This window comes from Opisthocomus hoazin, chromosome 20, assembly GCF_030867145.1.
Source record: "Opisthocomus hoazin isolate bOpiHoa1 chromosome 20, bOpiHoa1.hap1, whole genome shotgun sequence".
In the NCBI taxonomy this organism is placed as follows: Eukaryota; Metazoa; Chordata; class Aves; order Opisthocomiformes; family Opisthocomidae; genus Opisthocomus; species Opisthocomus hoazin.
Window position 1 is genome coordinate 5,358,258 of NC_134433.1, and position 19,399 is coordinate 5,377,656.

The 19,399-nt window shown below is 59.5% G+C and overlaps 1 protein-coding gene across 5 annotated transcripts in view; it reads right to left on the bottom strand.

The window, feature by feature from the left end:
- TSPOAP1 (TSPO associated protein 1) overlaps positions 1 to 12,236 on the bottom strand; it is a 71,684-nt gene extending 59,448 nt beyond the window's left edge. For 2 of the 5 annotated variants that reach the window (XM_075440476.1, XM_075440478.1), the window contains exon 1: positions 11,637 to 12,235. In XM_075440476.1, coding sequence (XP_075296591.1) covers positions 11,637 to 11,900 — 264 coding nt within the window. In that variant the 5' untranslated portion in view covers positions 11,901 to 12,235. Of the gene's footprint in view, positions 1 to 11,636 lie in introns of all 5 variants that reach the window. The other 3 variants (XM_075440479.1, XM_075440477.1, XM_075440480.1) reach the window with 2 other exon arrangements.
- Between the last annotated feature and the right edge of the window lie 7,163 nt (positions 12,237 to 19,399).

The window sequence follows — 19,399 nt, forward strand, 5'->3', positions numbered from 1 at the left end:
TGGCTGCGAGCCCAGCCTGGCCGCGCAGGGAGGCTGGCAGGACCCGGGTGCGGGCAGCGAAGGGGCAGGGGGGAACGCAGATGCTGATTTTGGGAGGAGACGAGGGGCTGCACATCCTCTGGGAGACGAGTGGCCTTCAGGGCTGGGCTACATCACCTGTGGGTGACAGCTAGCATCTCCACAGCTTTACGGGTGCTTTCAGCTTGCCCAGACCCTCGTGTCATCCCCAGCCACTTGCATTTTGCCATGGTACCATCTAAGAGCCAGCACAAGCCCAGCAGGCAGAGCGCAAGCCGGGACCCCCCGACACAGGCGCTGCTCCCCACAGCTCAGGGACCCGGCAGCCTCCGGCACCGCGCAGCTCCTGGCCCGTCTCCCCGTGCCAGCCCCCCGGCTTGGCCCAGGAGCCCGGCCCCAGGCTCTGCCCTCTCCGTGGCAGCCTCAGCTCCGGAAGAAGGCGACGTGCTGGATTTCTTTGCAAAACACCACCTTAATTTTGTCACATCAAAAGCAGCAGCAGCTCTGCCGGGAGCTGTATATATAGCTTTGTGGTTACTGCTTCCTGCTCAGAGCAGCTCGCCGCGGGCTCGCTGCCGAGGCAGGCTCCCAGAAAGTATTTTTTGCGTGTTAGCAAAGCTCGCAGCCGAGCTATTGCTTCACAGCTGCCATACGGGAAGACCTGGCCAGATGTTTTGCCAGCAGCCAGGCAGGCTTGCAGGACCCGCTCCCAGAGCCCGGCGAGCCTCTGCTGGAGCCGCTGACCGGCCGCGACCTTCCCAGTGCACAGCTCTGCTTCGGCAGCTCGCGAGCCGAGGCTACGAGTGAAACATCCCTCGGCCACCAAAGAATCGCTGCCCACGCTTGCTGGTAGCAAAAATCAGGCAGGCAGCTCACAGTGCTCAGCTGCCGCGAAGCTCCTGGGGGTCTGAGACTGGCTAAAACTCACTGCACTTGTGACTGATGCTATATTTTGGCTTCTCCATCATGGCTGTTGGAGAAAAAAGGCAGGAGACCAGTGCCACAAAGTCCACCCCGTCGCATCCTGTGACGTGGCTGCCGTGCCCACGCCGCGGCTCTCCCAGCCTCTCACGCCTGTATGGAAACGCCTTGGCAGAGCGGGGAGGGAAAACACAACTGAAAGAGATTGAAAACCAAAACCAAAAAAAACCCCACCCGCTAAAGAGATCACCCAGCCCTCCCTGCTAGCCTCACGCAGTGTCCCTGGGTGCCACCAGCCCTCCGAGCCAGCAGGAAGGGACGGTAGGTGCCACGAGTTGCCAGGCCTTGGGCAGAGTGGTTTGCAGGTGTCCACCCTGCAGAAATCTCCGGGTCTGAGAAAGCTGGAGTGAAATGCCCCGTGGGCAGACATTGTACGGCTTTCCGCTTGTGGGAAAGCAAAGATGTATTTGTTTTCTTCTGTTCTTCATCTTTTTCTCCCTGAGGCACACATGTGCAGTTACTGCCACAGTCCCGGGGACATCGCACCGCAGCACCCCAGGCACCTGGGTGCCCTCTCCCACTCTCCAGTGACGCGGGGCTTCTTCCAGGGCAGGCCCAGGAACCAAGGAGCTCCCCAAACTCATCAGCCTGGGGGAACCAAGAAGCTCCCCTGGGAGCCAAGCACCCTGCCCAGTACAGTGCTCTGGGGCCACAGACCCAGTATCAGATCCTGTGGCTTCTTTCCATCCCTGCTTCCGAGAATATTTCCCTATCGACCGCCCCAGGAACAGCAGAGCACTTCCTGGGGCTGGGCACCCATGCAGCGATGCTGCGGGTGCTGATGGGGGACAGAGCAGGGTGGGTGCATGGGGCGGGGGGTCCTACCAGCATCTCCCGTGCCGCGCATGGCAGCGCCTTGGGCTGGTTCGCTGCCGCCATCCCCAGATCCAAGCAGGCAGCTCCTGGGATGAAGTCAAAGTGCATTATTTCCATTTTCTTGCCGCTGCCAAGATGCCTCGAGCTTCTTGTCTGTGCTTTCTCGCAGCGAGACAGGCCGAGCAAACTCAGCCAGCGACCTCTGCGCTTGGGATAGGAGCTGATGTGCTCCTGCCTCTCCCCGTCAGGCAGCTCGGACTTCTGACGTCGTCGGCACCGGCTTGCTGCGGGGACAATTAGCATCTCCAGCATGGCAGGGGGATCTTTTGGGGACGTGCATCCAAATTTCTATATTTGAAACCCCTTTTCTGTGGCTATAAAACAACATCTTCACTGGGGCGGGATGCAAAGACTCACAGCCACTCACCCCCATCCTACCCGGCTGTCCTCCGTCCAGCTCAGGTTTCACGCCATGATTCCAGAGCCCACGACGTGGCAAAGACTGGGATGTTCTAGACCACGCAGAGACCTTTCCAGTTCCCCGGGAGAGCTCGCTGTGAAGCGGGAGAGCGTGGCTGTGTGCTCCAGCCCGGGGCCAGGCACGCAGCCCAGCCTCCCCCCTGCCAGCACGTCCCACTGCAGCCGCAGCTCCTTGGGGCTTTGCCCAGAAAGGCACAAGGGGCATCTGCGGGGAGAAGACGTGGAGGAAGATCCTTGGCGTGCCGGGATGTCTGTCCCATGCAGGGACATCACTGCCCAGCAAAGCTTTGCCAAACCTTCCCCCCAGCGCTGAGCCGGCGCTGGCTGCTTCGGCTGAACCCTCCTCCGAGACCGCGTAGAGCCTGGAACTGAAGGACTGTCTAGACGTCATCCCACACTCATTAAACATTCATTTCCTATAATGAAATAGCTTTTAATTTATGAACCGCTCCGCTGTTCCTCCAGGTTCCCGCGCTGCAGCCTCGCTGCAGGCCACGCTCACGGCCCCGTGGACGGTGCTTTTCGAAGGGAGCTGGAGGAAATCACCAGGGAGAAGAGGCACAGAGGCTGCCCCCGAAGCGACTCGTCTTGATAACGGCACGCGGAAGGGCCGGCAGGAGCCGAAATCCAGAAGCACCTCTTGGTCGGGGAGGTTTTCCGTGAGCTGGAGTCGGCAGGAGCCGAGCAGCGCTGCCACGGCAGGGTCTCTGGGCAGTCACAGCCCCCAGATCAGGAGCGTCCTCGGCCACTAAAAGATTAACTCCAGTGATGCGCTCTTTGGCCATGGGGGAAATTATCTAAAAGCAGAGCAAGGCGGGAGCGGAGCAGCAGGGCTGCGGAGAGACGAGAGCAGACGGCAGCTCCCCTGCGCCGCAGGCACACGGCTTTGAAGTCTCCCGTTACAGGGAACACGTCATCGCCTGTTTTGGCAGGTAGAGCCCAAAATACTGTTTCTTCAGGATTCGTGAAGAATGAGCAAACAAAGAAAGGCCTCAGCATGGCAGCTGCAGGAAAGCTGCTGCTTTTTCACCTGAAAACTTCAAAGAGCAACGGGGAGCTACAGCAGCTTGTGCAGGGAAAGGTGCCCAGCCAGGCTGCTAAATGGGTCAGGCAGCCAAAATCCCCCTGGAGCACCCAGCATCCAGTGCAGGCTTTAAAGTCCTGCGGAAACCTTGCAGGAAGGCATTTGGGGGACAGTAAATCAAACCGCGGCGAGGACGACAGACACTGCCTGCGGCGGCTGCGCTGCAATGCGGCTTGGGCTGCCGGTGCCGCGCGGCACGGCCTGGCACGGACCAGCCGGGAGGGCTTCCCCCATGCCAGCCCTGGGGAACCTGCCAAAGACCAAGCCCAGCCTTGTTTTAAAACCCCTGTGGAGAACCAGATGGGGAAGAGGAATTTACCAGGTGGTCCCGGGAGCGGGAGGTCTCAGGTGGCGTTTGGAAACAGGCAGGTCTCATGGCTGATTTGAAAACGTGCACAATTTCAAGATGTATAAAACATGCGCAATTTCAAGATATATAAAACTTGCATGATTTCAAGATGCCCCTGCAGTGACTTCCCTGTCTGCAGCAGAAATGGGTCCAACTGACGGGCTTGCTTCGCAAAAGCCACCTCTGAAAGCCGACCCCCTCTTTGCAGACCTATTTCCTAGGTGAACCAACACCAGCTCTCCTGCTGTCTTGGCTATATTAAATCCACCACTTCTCCATCCCTTGAAATCATCCTCACCAAGCCTCCACCATGTCAAAGCCTTTTAGCTGTTCATTCCAGCTGACTTTGGTAATTCGTTTCCTTAACTTCTCAATCCTCACCCCTTGGAAATGAAACCTGTTATTGCCAATCCCTTTCCTCCTCTCCCATCCAGTTTCCAGGGCATCGGCTCCCTCACAGAACAAAGTTATTTTCCATAGGCTGCTCTGCCGCAGTGCCCTCGCTGCGTGTCAAAAGCAAGACGAAAATAGCATCACCTCCTGTTCGGTCAGCGAGCGAGAGCAAAGCCATCCGCTGCCGGCACAGCAAGCACACCTCGCGCCGCGGCGAGCACCACCCCAGCGCGGGTAAAAGGGATGTTTTTGTTAAAGGCAGGGGAGAAGAGAGGCCTGCCCGGGATGCTGTCCTTCTGCCACCCCCTCGACAGGCAGCCTGCGTTCCACAGTGCATGTTCTGCTTCCTTCATTTTGCGCCGGGTTCCTGGTTTCGGACACCAACATCCCTGTTCTTCCGCTGACTTCATGGCACTTCCCCACCAGCTCCTCGCCCTGCGCGTTGCCAACTCCCGTTTCCATGAGTCAGCATTTTCTCCTGCTGCCCGTCCCTCTTCCAGCCTACTCCTTGCCCTTATTTATGCGATTTCCTCGTTTATCTGATTGTTATCACCCCAAGTAACAAATTCACGGAAGAAAAAACCCATCCGAGGCTATTAACTTCAAAGATACTGCCTCCAGCATGGGGAGTGCTGGAGCCACAAACTGCAAGATATGATGAGAATATTCAACGGAACACTCGCTATATATTTGCTCCTTCTTATGCTTCCCCAGGCGTCCTCTCCTGCACACGCTCTGACCGCGGCTAGCTCTTCATATGCTCCTCACTGTGTTTAAAATGAGATACGCAGCTAAAATTAGAGTCTCACAAATTCAGGTCCTCTCTATCTTTAAAGCCTCTTATGAAAGCACCATCACCGGTCCCAGGAAGACAAACCCAGCTTCTCTGGGAGGAGAAAAAGCAGCTCAGTAGCCCTGACCACCCTGGCTCGGCTGTCCTGTGATGAGCTCCGCTGCTCCAGTCTCCCCAAGCAGGGAGAAATTAATGTTCCTGCAAAACTGAGACAAGGAGGAATGTGAGAGGAAAATACACTCTCAGGGCGGAGGCAGAGTGTCAGGACTCCAGAATCCAAGGCTGCAGCTGGGTCCAGCGTGCAACGTGGCCCAGTCTCTCACCTTTAACAGCAGATCCAAAATAAAAGAGAGTTTGCAAGCGGATGAGAGATAACAACACCGCAATCCCGCATGGCTGCTGGAAAGGCAGACGTTTCTTCATCCTTCACGATCAGACATCAATCAGGGCAGTCAGCCGAGAGGGACGGAGGGTTTGGAGAAACCCTTTCCTCCCCAGCCACGCCAACCTGCGCCCGCAATGCAGAGCCTGGCAGAGCCCCGCAGCGAGCCGTTGGCCAGGGATGGACCCGCAGGGGAAGGGTCTGGCGCAGGGTGCCGGTGCTCGTCTGGCTGGAAAACTGCTGCTGTCGTCAGTCCTCAATGTGCTCCTCACAAAGCAAGCTCCTCGGTACGACAACAACATCACCATCCTGCCCTTGGGTCACCCTGTGGGCCCTGGGCAGCCCTGTGTCCCTTGTAGGGTCTGTTCCCACCTACACACCTCATGAGAAAGAGGTCTGCGTTTCGTAGGACGAGAAACACGTACCAAGCCTGTTCCACCAACTGCCATTTTAACACTGATGTACAAGCTTCTCCCTTCTCTCTTACCAGCTTCTAGAAAGCTTTGGCCTAGCCCCACTCTGGTAGAGCCAGGCTGTGCTCCATCCCCACCACAGCCAGGGACACTAATGGCATCTTTGTTTCATTGCACAGCTTGGAAATGTGTGAAAGCCAGGCTAAATACCATAAAACCTAGTTGGGCTGCAAAATTCAGGTGCCTGATGCGGAGCCAAGAGAGCCAAGCTACCTCTTCTTCCCCCTGCAGATCTTTCCGGGCGCTGCTGAGCCAGTCACTGAGTCTGCAGAGGTGGGCACAAGCAACAGTATTTCCAGTAGAAAAAAAGCAAAGCGTAGAAGAAGTGGGAAGTAAATGTGTTAACATCTTCAGTGCAAACACAGAATGACTTCGCAGCCTCTGCTTCTTGCATACTCACGTGTGCTGCCAGTAATTGGAGCTAAAGCACGGGCACTGGCTTCCTATAGGAATTCCTGGGGCTTTTGGTGGTTTAGCTCTGAGCAAAGGTCAGGCTGCAGCTCCCAGCACTGCAGGCTCAGGCCCAGACAACCCCAAGGTCCTTGTGGAGCATGTGGACTCTCTTTTCAGATGCCACATGTCAGATAACCCTATTTTGTAAGCATGCAAAGAAAAAACCCTGGGGAAGAGTGATAAAATTTAGCTCTTTCCAGGTTTGGTATTTCGATGACTGGAGCGGGGATGATTGTTCTCTGATATCTCATCTTTCTCGTAACAGAAACTCTAATCCAAAGAAACACTCCCTAGAAAGGCGTAAGGCTGAAGAATGCACTTGGGAATAAAGCGCTTGCTCGCAGCGCGTGGCCCCGGCTGCGTCAGGGCTTCGCCCTGGCACGCCGCAGAGCTGCAGTTCAGTAAACCCCCTACTCCTACAGGAGTGTCACTGCCCTCTAACAGGACCACAGCTTGGAAAGTTGATACCAGGTCTTCTTCCCACCCCAGAGCCTCAGCAATAGCATTCGTGGTCTCACAAATTTGCTTTTATTCAATGGAGAGATTGGCTTACCTGCCACGTTCAGCTCTGAAGAGGCAGATGTGCTCTTCCACCTTGGAAGATACATCAGGGAGCTAGAGTGGCAGCTCTTGTATGCACAGCTGGGGTTTTGCCCAAATATCTGCTCCAAAGTTCTCCCCAACCTATTACTGTTTTCCAAATTTCTTGCAGATTCCCAGGGGCCAAGAGCACCTTTTCTCCTTGGGTCACCTTGGCTTCAAACCCATTCTAGTTGCCCAGGCTCTGGCATGTCAGGAACAGCATTCCTTGCCCCTCTCAGTAAAGCAAGAACTCATTTGGGGCAATTACAGGATTTTTTCCTGGACTGAGTGACCCCAAATCTCCAACGGCTCTAACAAGTAGCCAAGAGGTGAAGGAAAAAAAAATTGTCCCTTTGCACCACCCACAAGAGCCAGAGGTGCTGTTCAGTGGTCAAGATGGAAATGAGAATGGCAACACCAGCAGGAGACTTACAATCTGACGCCCAGAAGGGTATTTTCCCAGAACTGCTAAGCAGATGGCTGGGCTGCAGAAAGCCTGCACTCGCAGCGGGAGGAGGCAGCGAGGCTGCCAGCCTTGCACACGCCGTTTCTCCTCATGTTGTTCCAGCAGGAAGGAAGACTACAGCCACGGGACACCCAGACCAAGGCAGCAGACGCTGGTGAGTCCCCTCACCAGAAATTTAGAGAGTGAAATGAGAAAGATGCTGAGGCAAAAGATCACGGTGCAGTAATGGCCAACACCAGCATGGCGTGACGGGCCTGTCCCAAAACCAGTGTGTCGTCACCAGTCCAGAGGAGCCAAGAACACAGTGAGGAGGCAATGACTGATGGCCCTCATCCTCCGAGTCCTACAGAAGTGACCTGGCCAAGCCATTTGGACAGGTCTTTGTACAGAGAGTACGAGCTTACTCAGAAAGATAGTTAAAATGAAAATCACCTCTCCCTTCATACAGTCTCACTTTGCCTTTTCTGCCATTCATTCCTGCAAACGAAGTCGCGCTGGCTTGTCACGGCTGGCAGCTCTCTGAAGTTGGCCGTGCATTCACAGTGCTTGCAGAAAACAGCACTAAGTCATTTGCATGAGGCTGAGCATTGCCAAGAGAAGAAAAATTAATTTACTCAGATTTTGAGCAAGATGGAGTACGATCTTTTTTCTGCTTGGGATTGCAGGAAATGGTGTCCGGAACAGCAAGAACTGGCTTCGTTGCCCAGGAAGACCTTCTCGCCCTACTGCCATCTTTCATTCTGCTGACCTACCCTTTCTCGTCAAGGGTACAGCTCTACGCACTCTCAGGCATTAAATGAAGAGTTTTCCATCTTTGCCAATGGAAAATTTGAAGCTCTTGAAATGCCACAAATTCCTGCAGAAGGCACTGAGCTGATTGTTAAGTGCAGCTTGGCCTGAACACTCAACATGGAGGATCCTTACCAGCATTTCATAATTCTTACTGTATCTCCCCTTCGTGTTATTAAGTCCCCCAGGAGCAACAGGTTCTTTCGTGGCTATTTAAATTCCCACTGACTGGGAGGCTCCTTGGTTTAAGCATTTTTAGTTGGGTTTTAGGGATTTATTGAATATTCCCAGCTCCATCTGACCTGAGGGGAAGCTGAGGCTTGGCTTCTAAGAAATTCAGATCCAAAGCAACCTCTTGAGATTGAGAAGTCGTCACGCTAGCCAGCACCGAGCACCCTAGCTGTCTCCCTGCTTGTACAGTTCATGGGATCCAGAACAGGGACGCGGTCAGCGCTGAGCTCGTCCCTTCTGCAAGTGCAGCTGGGGAGGTTGGAGGGGACAAATAATCCTGGAAGGGAAGGATGCAGGGAATACACAGAAAGTGAATGACCTTGCTCCTCTTGCTCCTCTCCCCTCTTCCAATTTAGGGTGCCAACCTTCACTTCAGCAACCTCCTCCGAAACCATCCCGAGTTTCCAGGGCCAGAGCAGACCCCACAGGAGCAGCGTCGCATAAGAGGTGCAGACAACTGAGCTCTTGTGGGAAGTGCTCTAAAATCTGTCTGAGAGCATTATGGGAACTTTCCAGTCTCCAGCCAGACTGTATCTGTGCCGCTTTAACCCCTACACAGACAACGTTTTGCTCCTTCTCTGATACTCGTTATTCCGATTGGGATCCTACACCTGCAGTGCCCGGAGATTCTCAGCAGGAAAGTCCTTTCTTACCTCCTGTGTCCACGCAGAAATTTTGGAAAGCAAGACCAGAGCGATTTCAAAGGCCCAGGACCATGAGAGCAAGCCCCCAAGTACCGTTAGGAACGTGGTGGGACGCGCGTCTGTGCCATTGCTGTGCAGAGGAGCGGGGAACCCTGCCGCGCATCGCAGGGTGCCAAGACACGCAGCGACAGGGTGGGAAGACGAGTCGCAACAAGGGAGATGGCCACCGGACCTGTGGAGAGCATACCTCTCCACAAGAGCACTGCAGCTTCAGGACAGGGTTAGAGAGGTGGTGGGATGCCAGCCCTTGGAGATACTCAACACCCGCCTGGACAGGGGCTGAGCAGCCTCTTCCAGCTCCAGAGCTGGCCCTGCTTGGGGCAGGGGCTGGGTGGGAGGCTCCAGGTGTCCTCCCCACCCCACCTCCCTAACTCCAGAGATCCCTTGCCAGCTCTTGAATGGGAGAAGGGCAACAGCTCTCCACCCTGAGCAAGAAAGCTGGGATGAACTTGACCTGCAGACAGTCCTAACATCTGCCCGTAGACTGTCCATGAGGGAAGGGCAGAGCAATAGCGGCGGAGGCTGGGACACACGGCAAGAGCTTCATCATAAAATCAACGTCTTTAATCAACTCTGTCAGCGATGAGCCCTCAGGAGGCTCTTCCCCGCGCTAGGAGATTGCTCCCTGGAGGCAGCCGTCCTGTTTGCATAAAGCAGCTCTGACATCCCAAGGACAGATGTCCCAAAGGGAGCCCAGCTCTGGCAGCAGGACACACGGCGTCCGCAGCGCTTGTCCTGGCCTGGCCAGGAAGAGCCACGCTTTTGGAGGGAAGCTACGTTCGCATCCCCTCGTCCCCGGCTGTAGCTCAGCACCACGCTCCCTAGGACGTGGGTTTGAGGATGTGGCTTCCACAGCCCAGCAGCACCAGCGCTTGCTCTGCCGGGGACAGCAGCGCTGAGCTCCCTCCTGGGTCTGAGCTGGAAGCCTTTCACATCACTAAAACCACTCAGCTTGAGGAGGAAATGCTGGATTTCTTTTTTTTTTTTCCCCCAGGAAAATACAAGTCAACCTTTCTGGGCATCAGCATTGATGTTAAGGCCACGGTACCAGCAGTACCACCACAGTACCATCGCGGTGCTGCTGTGGCACTGCCACAACACGGCAGAGCACCGCCAGGTCCCACAGCACCATTGCTCTGGTACCATCACAGCACCATCACGTACCACCACGGGACTGCCCGGGTACACCAGCACCACAGTGACACTGCCGGGGTGCTGCCACAACCCCATGGGAGTGGGAAGGGAAACGTTAGGCACCCACCAAGCCAGGAGCCTACAGGATCACGGGGGACCCTCAAAGGAGCCCGAGGACCAAGGGAAACTGGAAACACAGAAACCAAGCGGGGTCCTCACCCGCTCCACCACCACCCATGTGCACAGCTGGTGGATGGGGGACCCACTGCAGGGATCAGCTAGAGCTGGGTGCACGGCCCCCACCCCACAGGACACTGGAGCACCCACGAACAGCCCTTTGCCCCCGCCACTCCCAGCCTTCCCACCAAGACCTAGTGCCTGCCCGCTCCCTCGCCAGCCGGCGCTCCCGAAGGCACAGAGGACGGTAACGCTGGCACTCTCGGGGTGGATGGAAAAGAGGGGTGGGAGCAGAAACCCTCCCCACTCCGCTGCCCCGTTTTTTGGCTGGGGTGCTTCTGGAACGGGCAGGGGCCGTGGTCAGAGGCAGACCAAGGGCTGCACGGTTCAGCACGGTGTTTCCCCGAGCAGCGCGACAAACAGCCATTCAGAACAGACCCGTAAGGACCTGTGCTGGGGCGAGACCGGTTTCTCTCTCGCTGGGTTTCCAGCAGCTCTGTCCTGCGGGCCGGTGCAGGCTGCTCTGTCCAGCCGGGCTCGGGAGCACAGCACAGGCTTGGCTCAAAAACCTCCTGCTGAACCCTGACCAGCTCTGCTCCCCCATCCTCAAGAAGAACAGGCTGAGAGCTTATTCCTCCCCCATTTTAAAAGCACCGCGCAGTTACCGCAGCCTCCCCGGGGATCCCAGTAGGATGACTGATTTTACCCATGGGAAACGAGGGCAAGTTGCCCTAAGCAGGACGAGCTGATGAACTTTCGTGACCTGGATCGAAGAGATGAGGCTCTGAGAGAGCCTCTGGGGCTGTTTTCAGAGGGGCCGGGCGCTGCGTTGCCTGGAGGTGCCCCGGTGCTGTCTGCAGGGACGGGTTCCCCTGCAGTGCAGGTGCCCCAAGCCCACCCTGGGCAGCGAGGGGATGCTCTGGAAGAGGATGGCGGTGAATCACGTCCCCACCACGACCTGCAGAGCCATCGCGGGGAGATGCCGCAGGGACGGCTCAGCCTTTGCCAGCGCCGGGGCTGTGCCTGCACCGGGTGGGCTCTGCCCAGCGCCGGCTCCGGTGAGACCCCGCACCAGCTCCGGCACCAGCCGAGGGGGAGGCAGCTGGAAATCCCTGCGGAAGGGCAGCGATGGCAGCAGCTCCTTCTCTCGCACGCCGGTGCGGCTCCCAGCCCCACGGGGAAGGTTTTTGTGGGTGCCTCAGCCACAGCCGAGCGTAGCTATTTCCCACACCAGTCTCATAGCAGGGTGACATCGCCCCGACACTCGTCCCCCCAAAACACGCACCGCCGCACCCCGCCTGCCAGCAAACGCACCCCGGCAGCCGCCTTACCTGGGGGGGTCTGTCTGTCCGGCTGCATCCGTCCATCGCTCGCAGCGGCCTAACGAGCTCCGGCGCGGAGCGAACGCGCTGGGGGTCCGGAGGGGGTCCTGGGAGGGTCCTTGGGGACTCTTCTTGGGGCTGGGGTCCTCCGGCCCGCTCCGGTCCCGGGGATGGCTGGCAGCTCGCCCCGTCAGCATCACCCCCCGCGCCTTCCCGCGTGTCCGTGCCCGGGCAGGCTGCGGGGTTGGCATCGCTCCGCTGCGGGTCCTGCATGGCTGGGGCTGGGCGCGGGGCTCAGCGGGGCAGCCGGCACGGGAAACCCGAAGGCATCAGAGCCGCGGCGGCGGGAGCAGCCCGGGCCCCGCTCCCTCCCGGCGGGGACGGGGGCGGCGGCAGCAGCATCCCCGCACCGGGAGAGGCTCCGTCCCCGCCCGGATCCGCCGCCCCCCCTCCCCGCCCCGCACCGTACAAAGGGCCGCCGCCGCCCTCAGCCCCCCGCCGCCCCCGGCCCCATGCCCGCCGGCCGCCCGGCCCGGGATGAGGTCGCGGCGGGGCCGGGGGTCGCTGGCAGCCCCTCACCGTGGCTCCGGGCAGCCCCCGCCGCAGCCGCCGCCGACTCATCAATATGAAGCCGGGCCTCGCACCCCGGGGGGGCCGCGCCGCGCCCCGGGGCCGCCAATAGCGGCGGCTCCGCCGGTTTCCATGGCAACGGTGCGGGGACCGGGCTCGCTGCCTATTGATGAGGCGGCGGGGGTGATGCGGCGGGGTGGGGGGGGGGGTGGTGGTGTGGGGGGGGGGAGAGAGGCCGGGCTGCCCCCGCACCGCATCCCCCTCCCCCCCCCGGGTCCCTCTGAGCCCCGCACCCCGCCGGGACGGGGTTGGGGACAGCCCGGACCCCAGCGCAGGGCGGGCTGTCCCCCTGCCCCCCCCCCCCGCCTCCATCGACCCCCGGGCACACGGCTCGGCTCTGCCCCGGAGACCCTCGCCCACCTTCCCTCCGGGCCAGCCAGACCCCAGCCCCGCACTCCCACAGCCCGGGGCTGCAGGCATGCGGGACCGGTGGGATGCCGGGGGACAGGAGCGAGCAGCAAATCGCTGCCGCAAAGCAGGGCACTGCCATCACACGCGCACCCAGGGCTCCGTCTCTCTCTGCCTTGCTGCAACGTTGATGAAGAGCCCCTCACTCATCACACCGCGCAGAGTTAGCAGTGCTCAGGGGAAAGCCCTCAGCCCACCCTGCGGGCACCCACCCGTCCTTGCCCCCAGCCCCACGCCAAGCTTGACCCACTGCAGAGCAAGGCTGGAAGATCCCCAGACCAAGGGGACGGGCCCAGACCCCGCAGTGGTGCTGAGTGGCTGGGGACAGGCCCTGCCTTCCCCATGTCCCCACGCGTGGGTCCCACCGCGGTGCCTCCCGGCTGCGGGGTGGGCACAGCGGCTGGCACTGCACAGCGTGCTGTGCCACTCTGGTCACGGCTCCTGCGCCGAGAGCCTGCTCTGGGCCTCCTGCTTCGGGGGTCTTCGGTGCCCCTTTCAGGCACCGCTTCGCAAGCACCTCCTCCATCAGCACATCCAGATGTGTACCGTGCAGATGTGTCAGCTCAAAACAGATGCCATTGCCTACGTGTCACCTCTGCCTAACAGAGACAGTGCAGGCAAACCACCACCGAGACCGTTATTCCTCCCCACTGCCCGCACGGGGAGCGGATGGCCCACTTGGATGGAGTCCATGCTGTGGGGAGTTGCCACCAGGTCCGGCAGCACGCAGCAGCCTGCCATCCCACCCAAATCCCGCATCTCCAAGCCACCCGTTTTTAAGGAGCCCATGTGCGTGGTGGGGGGAAGCCCCAAGCTGGTGATGAGCAGTGAATGCAGACAACAGACCTGAGGGAAGATTCCAGACAACTGATCCCACCTTCCTGCGTTTGCTGGTACTTGTGTACCTTCAAAACACCAGCTGAAGTGACCCCTTCCCCTCCAGGAACAGCTCGGGATGCGTCCCACCACGTCCCACTGCTGGGATCCCCCCCCGGTCCCTGCCCAGGACTGTTCCCCCCCCCCCCGTGGAGACACCAGGCAGGATCTCCAGATGCTGCACCAGCGTGGAACCAGGCCCAGGCGCTGCACAGCTCGCCGACAAGACGCAACAAGCAGGTTTAATTAGCAGGAGGCAAGAGCCAGGGGCGGGAAGGGAAATGCACCACTGATAAGATCGCGTGGGTGCGAGCGGCACGCACGCCACTCGCGGCACAGCCTCCTTGGAAGCCCTGCTCCAACACGTCTTGTTTTGCACTTCCACTGCCGCGTGCTCCTCACGGTCTCTGCTCAGCTCATCTGTGACCTGCTGCCACCGCAGCTCCCTGCTGCTCCCACTCCCCAGGGCCAGATCCACGCAGCTCCATGGCACTCCCAGGACCTGCTGCCCTGGAGAAAGGGGGGCCAGGGACAGTCCTCCGGGCCAGCCCAGGCTCAGTTTTGGATCTCGCACAGCTGAAGGCCCTGGATGGGATGTCCACACACCTCCTACCACCAACCCTGGGGAGAGGATGTCTCCTGGTGCCCTGAGCCTGGGAAGCTGGAGATGATCTTTCACACCCTGGCCAGCCTACAGCTATTTACCCAGGTGGAGAAGTCAGGGCTGCAGACCACCCTTAGAAAGGGGAGAAGATAAATTCATCCTGGCTATTAAAGACCCATCTGGCTCAGGAGCTGCCTGAGCTGCAAGTCAATGAAGTCTTCATGAGAGCTATGGGGGTGAGCACTGCTGGCCCTCCAAGTCACCCAGGGATCTGCAGCGGGGCTGCGCTCCCTCCAAAGGAGATGAACCAGAGCAACTCCTAGGAAGAACCTTGAAGCTCTCCCAGGACAGGGGAAACCACAGGCTCAGGGAAAAAAGCTGATGATATACCGCAACCGATGAAAAATGGGTGATATCAGAGAGCTCAAGATCAACAGCTCACGTCTGAGGAGATCAGAAAGGACCCCAGCAGAGCCCTCCAGCAGCATCCACTGCTCTCCAAAGGCCTCCAAGGAGCCAGGCATGCAGTGCATAGTCCCTCATGGCCTTCTGCCCACTTCTGTCAGCAAGCAGCAAGGGCTGGGCTGCTCCACAGTGGGCAACAAATGAGAAGCCAAACACAATGCCAGCACGCACAGGGTCCTCAAAAAGCAGGGAACCATCCCACAGCTTTTGAGCAGGACACTGCTAACAGGGTCCCTCAGCAGCCCCAGACAAGATAAGATGAACCAGGACCAGGGATCCCAGCCAGGACCAAGAGGAGATAAAGCCAGGACTACAGACAAGGCTCCAGCATGGGTCTGGGGTCCATTTGGGGTGTGGGGCCAGAGAAAAGCTACCTGCAACATGGGTCTAGGGTCCATCCAGAAGATGTGGCTGGAGACAATATAGATCCAAGGGCCATCTAGGCAGCAAGACCAAACAAAGGTTTGCCTACATCAAAGGTCAAACAAGGAGTAGAAGCCCAGGGCTGAGCTTAAATAATGCTCCTGGCCCAGGGGCAGCAGGTCCACTTGTTAGGGCTCCAGGTGAGGCTGCTCAGGGCAATTAAGACCAATTAGTGCCTGCGGGATCCTGCTGAGCTGCTCCTCTGGCTCTGGAGGGAGGGGACCAGGGATGGTCCAGGGAGTAGGAGGGGTTCATGGGAGGCCCACTGTGGTCTCAGCTGGGGAAGGAAGCATGAGGACGAGCACCCGGGGCCATGCCAGCCCTGGGGGACCCCCACATGGGTGCGAGGATGGTGATGTGTATCAGCACTCACAGGCACCTCCAGATCGAGGTGACCGGTGGGTGCCAGCCCATTGCCACCTTCTTTCCACAGATCCGTCTGTGCGTGAGCTCACGTGGGTGGCTGCAGCAGCGTGCGGTGACACGAGCGGGCGCCTGCTCCCGCTTCCACGTCCTCCCGCCCGCTCTGCACCCAGGGGTTTGCTCTGACCCCTCCTGGTGCAGCTCCGTGGAGGAGACCAAGTGGCCGTGTTGCCCACACTCACTCTCCCCCCCGCCCCGATCCCGCCACCCGCCGCGGCTCATGGCTGCTGGCAGAACCATGCCATGGCGCAGCGCGGGGACCAACCCCCAGTTAAAAATAACCCAGGAGAAAAGGGGATGTGACGGGCTGGCCCTGCCGGGGGTCACGGTGCGGCCGCAGCCGTGGTGGCCCGGCACAGCGCGGCATGGAAGAACCGTCCCACGCAACGGGGCTGGCGCGGGACGGCACCGGCTCTCACCCCGACGCCCAGCCCGGGCGGCTCTCGGTGCCAACAGCCGACCCCAGAGCCCCCTCCGCAGCACCCGGAGGGGTCTCGGCCCCAGCCCCTGCCCTGCTCGGGGCGGCTCTGGGGACGGGGCAGCGCGCAGCCTGCCCACCTCCGCCATGTCCAGCAGGGCCAGGACGGACGGGCCGAGGTCCGTCGGGGACCAGAAGCTCGCCCCGGTGGGGAGAGGATGCGTTTCCGTGCGGGAACCTGCCGAAACGCCTTGGGTACGGAGGGAGGGTGCTGAAAAACGGAGCTGGTTTTTTATTTAAAGGAAGAAAAAAGTAGCACTTTCTGTTTTGCCGCTCTCAGCAAGAAACCTGCTTCCAAACGTCTGTCCCGGCAGCGAACGCCGAGCGGCGGTGACATTTGTGACCATAATCATCCTGGATCAAAAACATTCAGTGTTTATCCTTCCTGATACTTGAACATTCATTATTAGGAGATCAACTCTGAAAACTTTTGCGTATTAAAAATTTGGACTCGCTTTTCCTTTCCAGCACGCAGCAAAACGAAAGCTGCTCAGGGCGGTCTGTGCGGGCTGCTTGGGGGTTGTTTTAGCCCTTTTTCGTTTTCGCTGTTTAAAAACTTGCCTCCTTGTGACCATGACAGCAGTTTTGATTTGATTTTTTTTTTCCTTCCACATCCCCTCTGAACAGTCACAAAGCCCAGGAACGTGGGAAAGCTGGGACAGCAAAGAGAAGCAAAACGCCCTGGTCCTTTCTGGCCATCCTGGGGAGGGGTCAAAGTGAAAGAAAAATACCCCAGGCTCAAGAAAAACACCCACAAATGCTCCCGGGACCAGCACAAGAAGTTTTACAAAAATGTGGATACTTTCCGTTAGCATTTGGGCTCAAAAATGGAAAAAAAATGTGTATTTTATTTTTTTTTTCCTACTATTTTTAGATGCCCTCTCCCACGGGGAGTCAAAGCCAAGGGTGAAGATGGGGGGGGGGGGGAGGGCGGTTGGGGAGCTGATGTTTGGGAACAGGGACCCCTCCTCCTGCATCCATGGAAGCCGGGTTGGTTTTAGACCCCCCCCAGGAAGGACGGGGCAGGGGTGTGTGGCTGGAGGGAGACAGGGACCATAGGAGGGTCTCTTGGCTCCACGTGGCCTTGCGACCACGGCCGGGGCTGCCGCAGGACTCGGCAGCTTTGCCGGTGAGCCGTGGGGGACTGAAGACGAGAGCCCCGTGCCGACGGGCTGAGATTTGCCGGCTGCCCTAGTGAGATTCCCACCACCCCCACCATGGTCCCACCAAGGCTCCCCCAGGTCTCCAGCAGCGTGCGAGCTCACGGTGCGTCCCGCTGCCGGACAGCCCGGCTGCCCTTGGCCCTGGGCGCTCCAAGCCTCAATTCCCCGGTTTTTGCACTTCTCAGGAACAGAATAAAGAAGTCCACAAGTCAGCGCTGACAGAGTTTTATTTCGCAGCCCCTCACCCCGCTGCACCCAGCACAAAGCCACCCGGGAGTCCCCACCCGCCTCCCAGGCTTCTCCCCACTGCGTGTGGCCACCGTCACCCAGCGCTTCCCAGGGCTTCGCCACGTGGACAACGAAGTGGAGGGGGAAAAATAAATAACGGGGACTGGAGGCTTTGCTGCCTACCTGGCCTCCCACCGCGGTCCTCGACGGGCCCTTCTGCCCCTCTTCCCCACGCGCCGGAGGGGCCGCGGGGACGAGCGGAGCATCCGCAGCCCGGGGAGGGTGGCGGGGCCCATGGGGCGGGCGGCCGGGCGCGGGCACCGTCCCGTCAGCCGGGCGCAGCCCGTCCCGCGCTCTCGGACCGCGCGCAACTCGTGACGGGCGCGTGGGTCGCGGCGGTGCTCTCTTCTCCGTAGCCCACAGTACACTCATCCATAAAGTAGGAAACACTACACCCTGCAGTGCTGTTTAGTAGTGCTTTCTACTTTATGGGTGACTGCACTGTCTCTCGGTCGGTGTCCGGTGGTTGCTCTCCTCCGGCGAAGCGCTGGCGGCCGCGCGCGTGGGGCCACCTCCCGCACGCCGTGTGGCCCGGCCGCGGGGCCGCCTTCGGCATCAGCACGGCCAGGGGTGCAAATCGCAGGGCTGGTCTCGCCCCGGGGACAGAGAGCTTCTGCCTCCGTCACCTCCCGCCTCGGGGAGCCGTGGCGGGCGTTGGGGACGTCCTCGTCCCCGCAGGGGGGATCCTGCTTTGTGCTCCCCCGTCTCCTCCAAAGCCCCGTGCTGGGCACAGGGGTCATCCTCACCTCGTCCCCATGGGTGAGACCCTACCTCATACCCCATCGTCCCACCTCCAGCCCTCTCCTGGGCACAAGGGACATCTTCACTTTGTCTCCAGAGCGGGGAAGCCACCTAATAGCCCGTCATGGTCATAGGGGACAGCTTTGACTTGTCCCCAGAGGACGGACCCCACCTCAGATCCAGTCCTGGTCGTAGGATTAAGCTTTCACTTGTCTGCCAAGGGGGGACTCCACCTCATATTCCATCCTGGTCACAGGAGACCACTTTGACTTGTCCCCAAAGCGGGGGATCCCACCTCAGCCGCATTGTGGGCACAAGACAACCCAATTGCCTCGTCCCTGCTGGTGGGGACCCCACCTCAACGCCATCGTCCCCCGTCAGACCTCATCCTGGGCACAGAGGGTGTTTGCTTTGCCCCCATGGGGAGACCTCCATCTCATGCGCCATCCCATTCACAGAGGACCCCCTTGCCTTGTCCCCATGGGGGAGAGCCCACCTTGAACTCCATTGTTGCCCTCTAAACCCCATCCCGGTCTCAGAGGACCCGCTCGCCTGGATCCCAAGGGTGGGATCCCACCTCAAACTCCAGCATTGTCCCTCAAATCCCATCTGCGTCACTGAGGCCCCCCTTGCCGTGTCCCCATGAAGGGACCCCACCGAAATGGCACTGTGGTCACAGAGAGGACTCCTTCGCCTTGTGCTCATGGTGGGAAGACGCTGGCGCACTCCATTCGCAGAATGAGGACCCCTTGCATAGCCTTGTCCCCATGGTGGAGACCTCACCCAAATGCTACTCTGGTCACAGAAGACTCCTTCGCCTTGTCGCCATGGTGGGGTTCCTATGGCAAACTGAATCCCCATCACCCTTCAAATGTCCCCATGGGGGACTCTGCCTTGTCCCCCCACCCTTTACTGAAGACCCCCTTGCCCTGTCCCCCTGCCCCTGAGGCCACGGGAGCTCCGTGACATGGGGCTCCCCGTGGGGACCCCACCTCCCCCAATCTGCCAGCCACATGGAGACCCTTTTGATGCCCCCACTGCCCTTTGGGCCATGTGCTGGTCACCTGGCGGTCCCCACGCCTGAGCCCACGCAGACCCCAGCCCCAGAAGCCTCACCTCACCTGCCCCACCAGCCTCCGTGTCCACCCGGTCCCGTCCCCGCTGCCACTGAACCCTCCCCCACCTCCGGGTGTCACTTCTGCTTCGGGCGCTTCCCGCCTCCGCCGCCGCCTCCTCCCCCCGTGCCGCCCCGCTGCGCCCTGCTCCCCGGGCG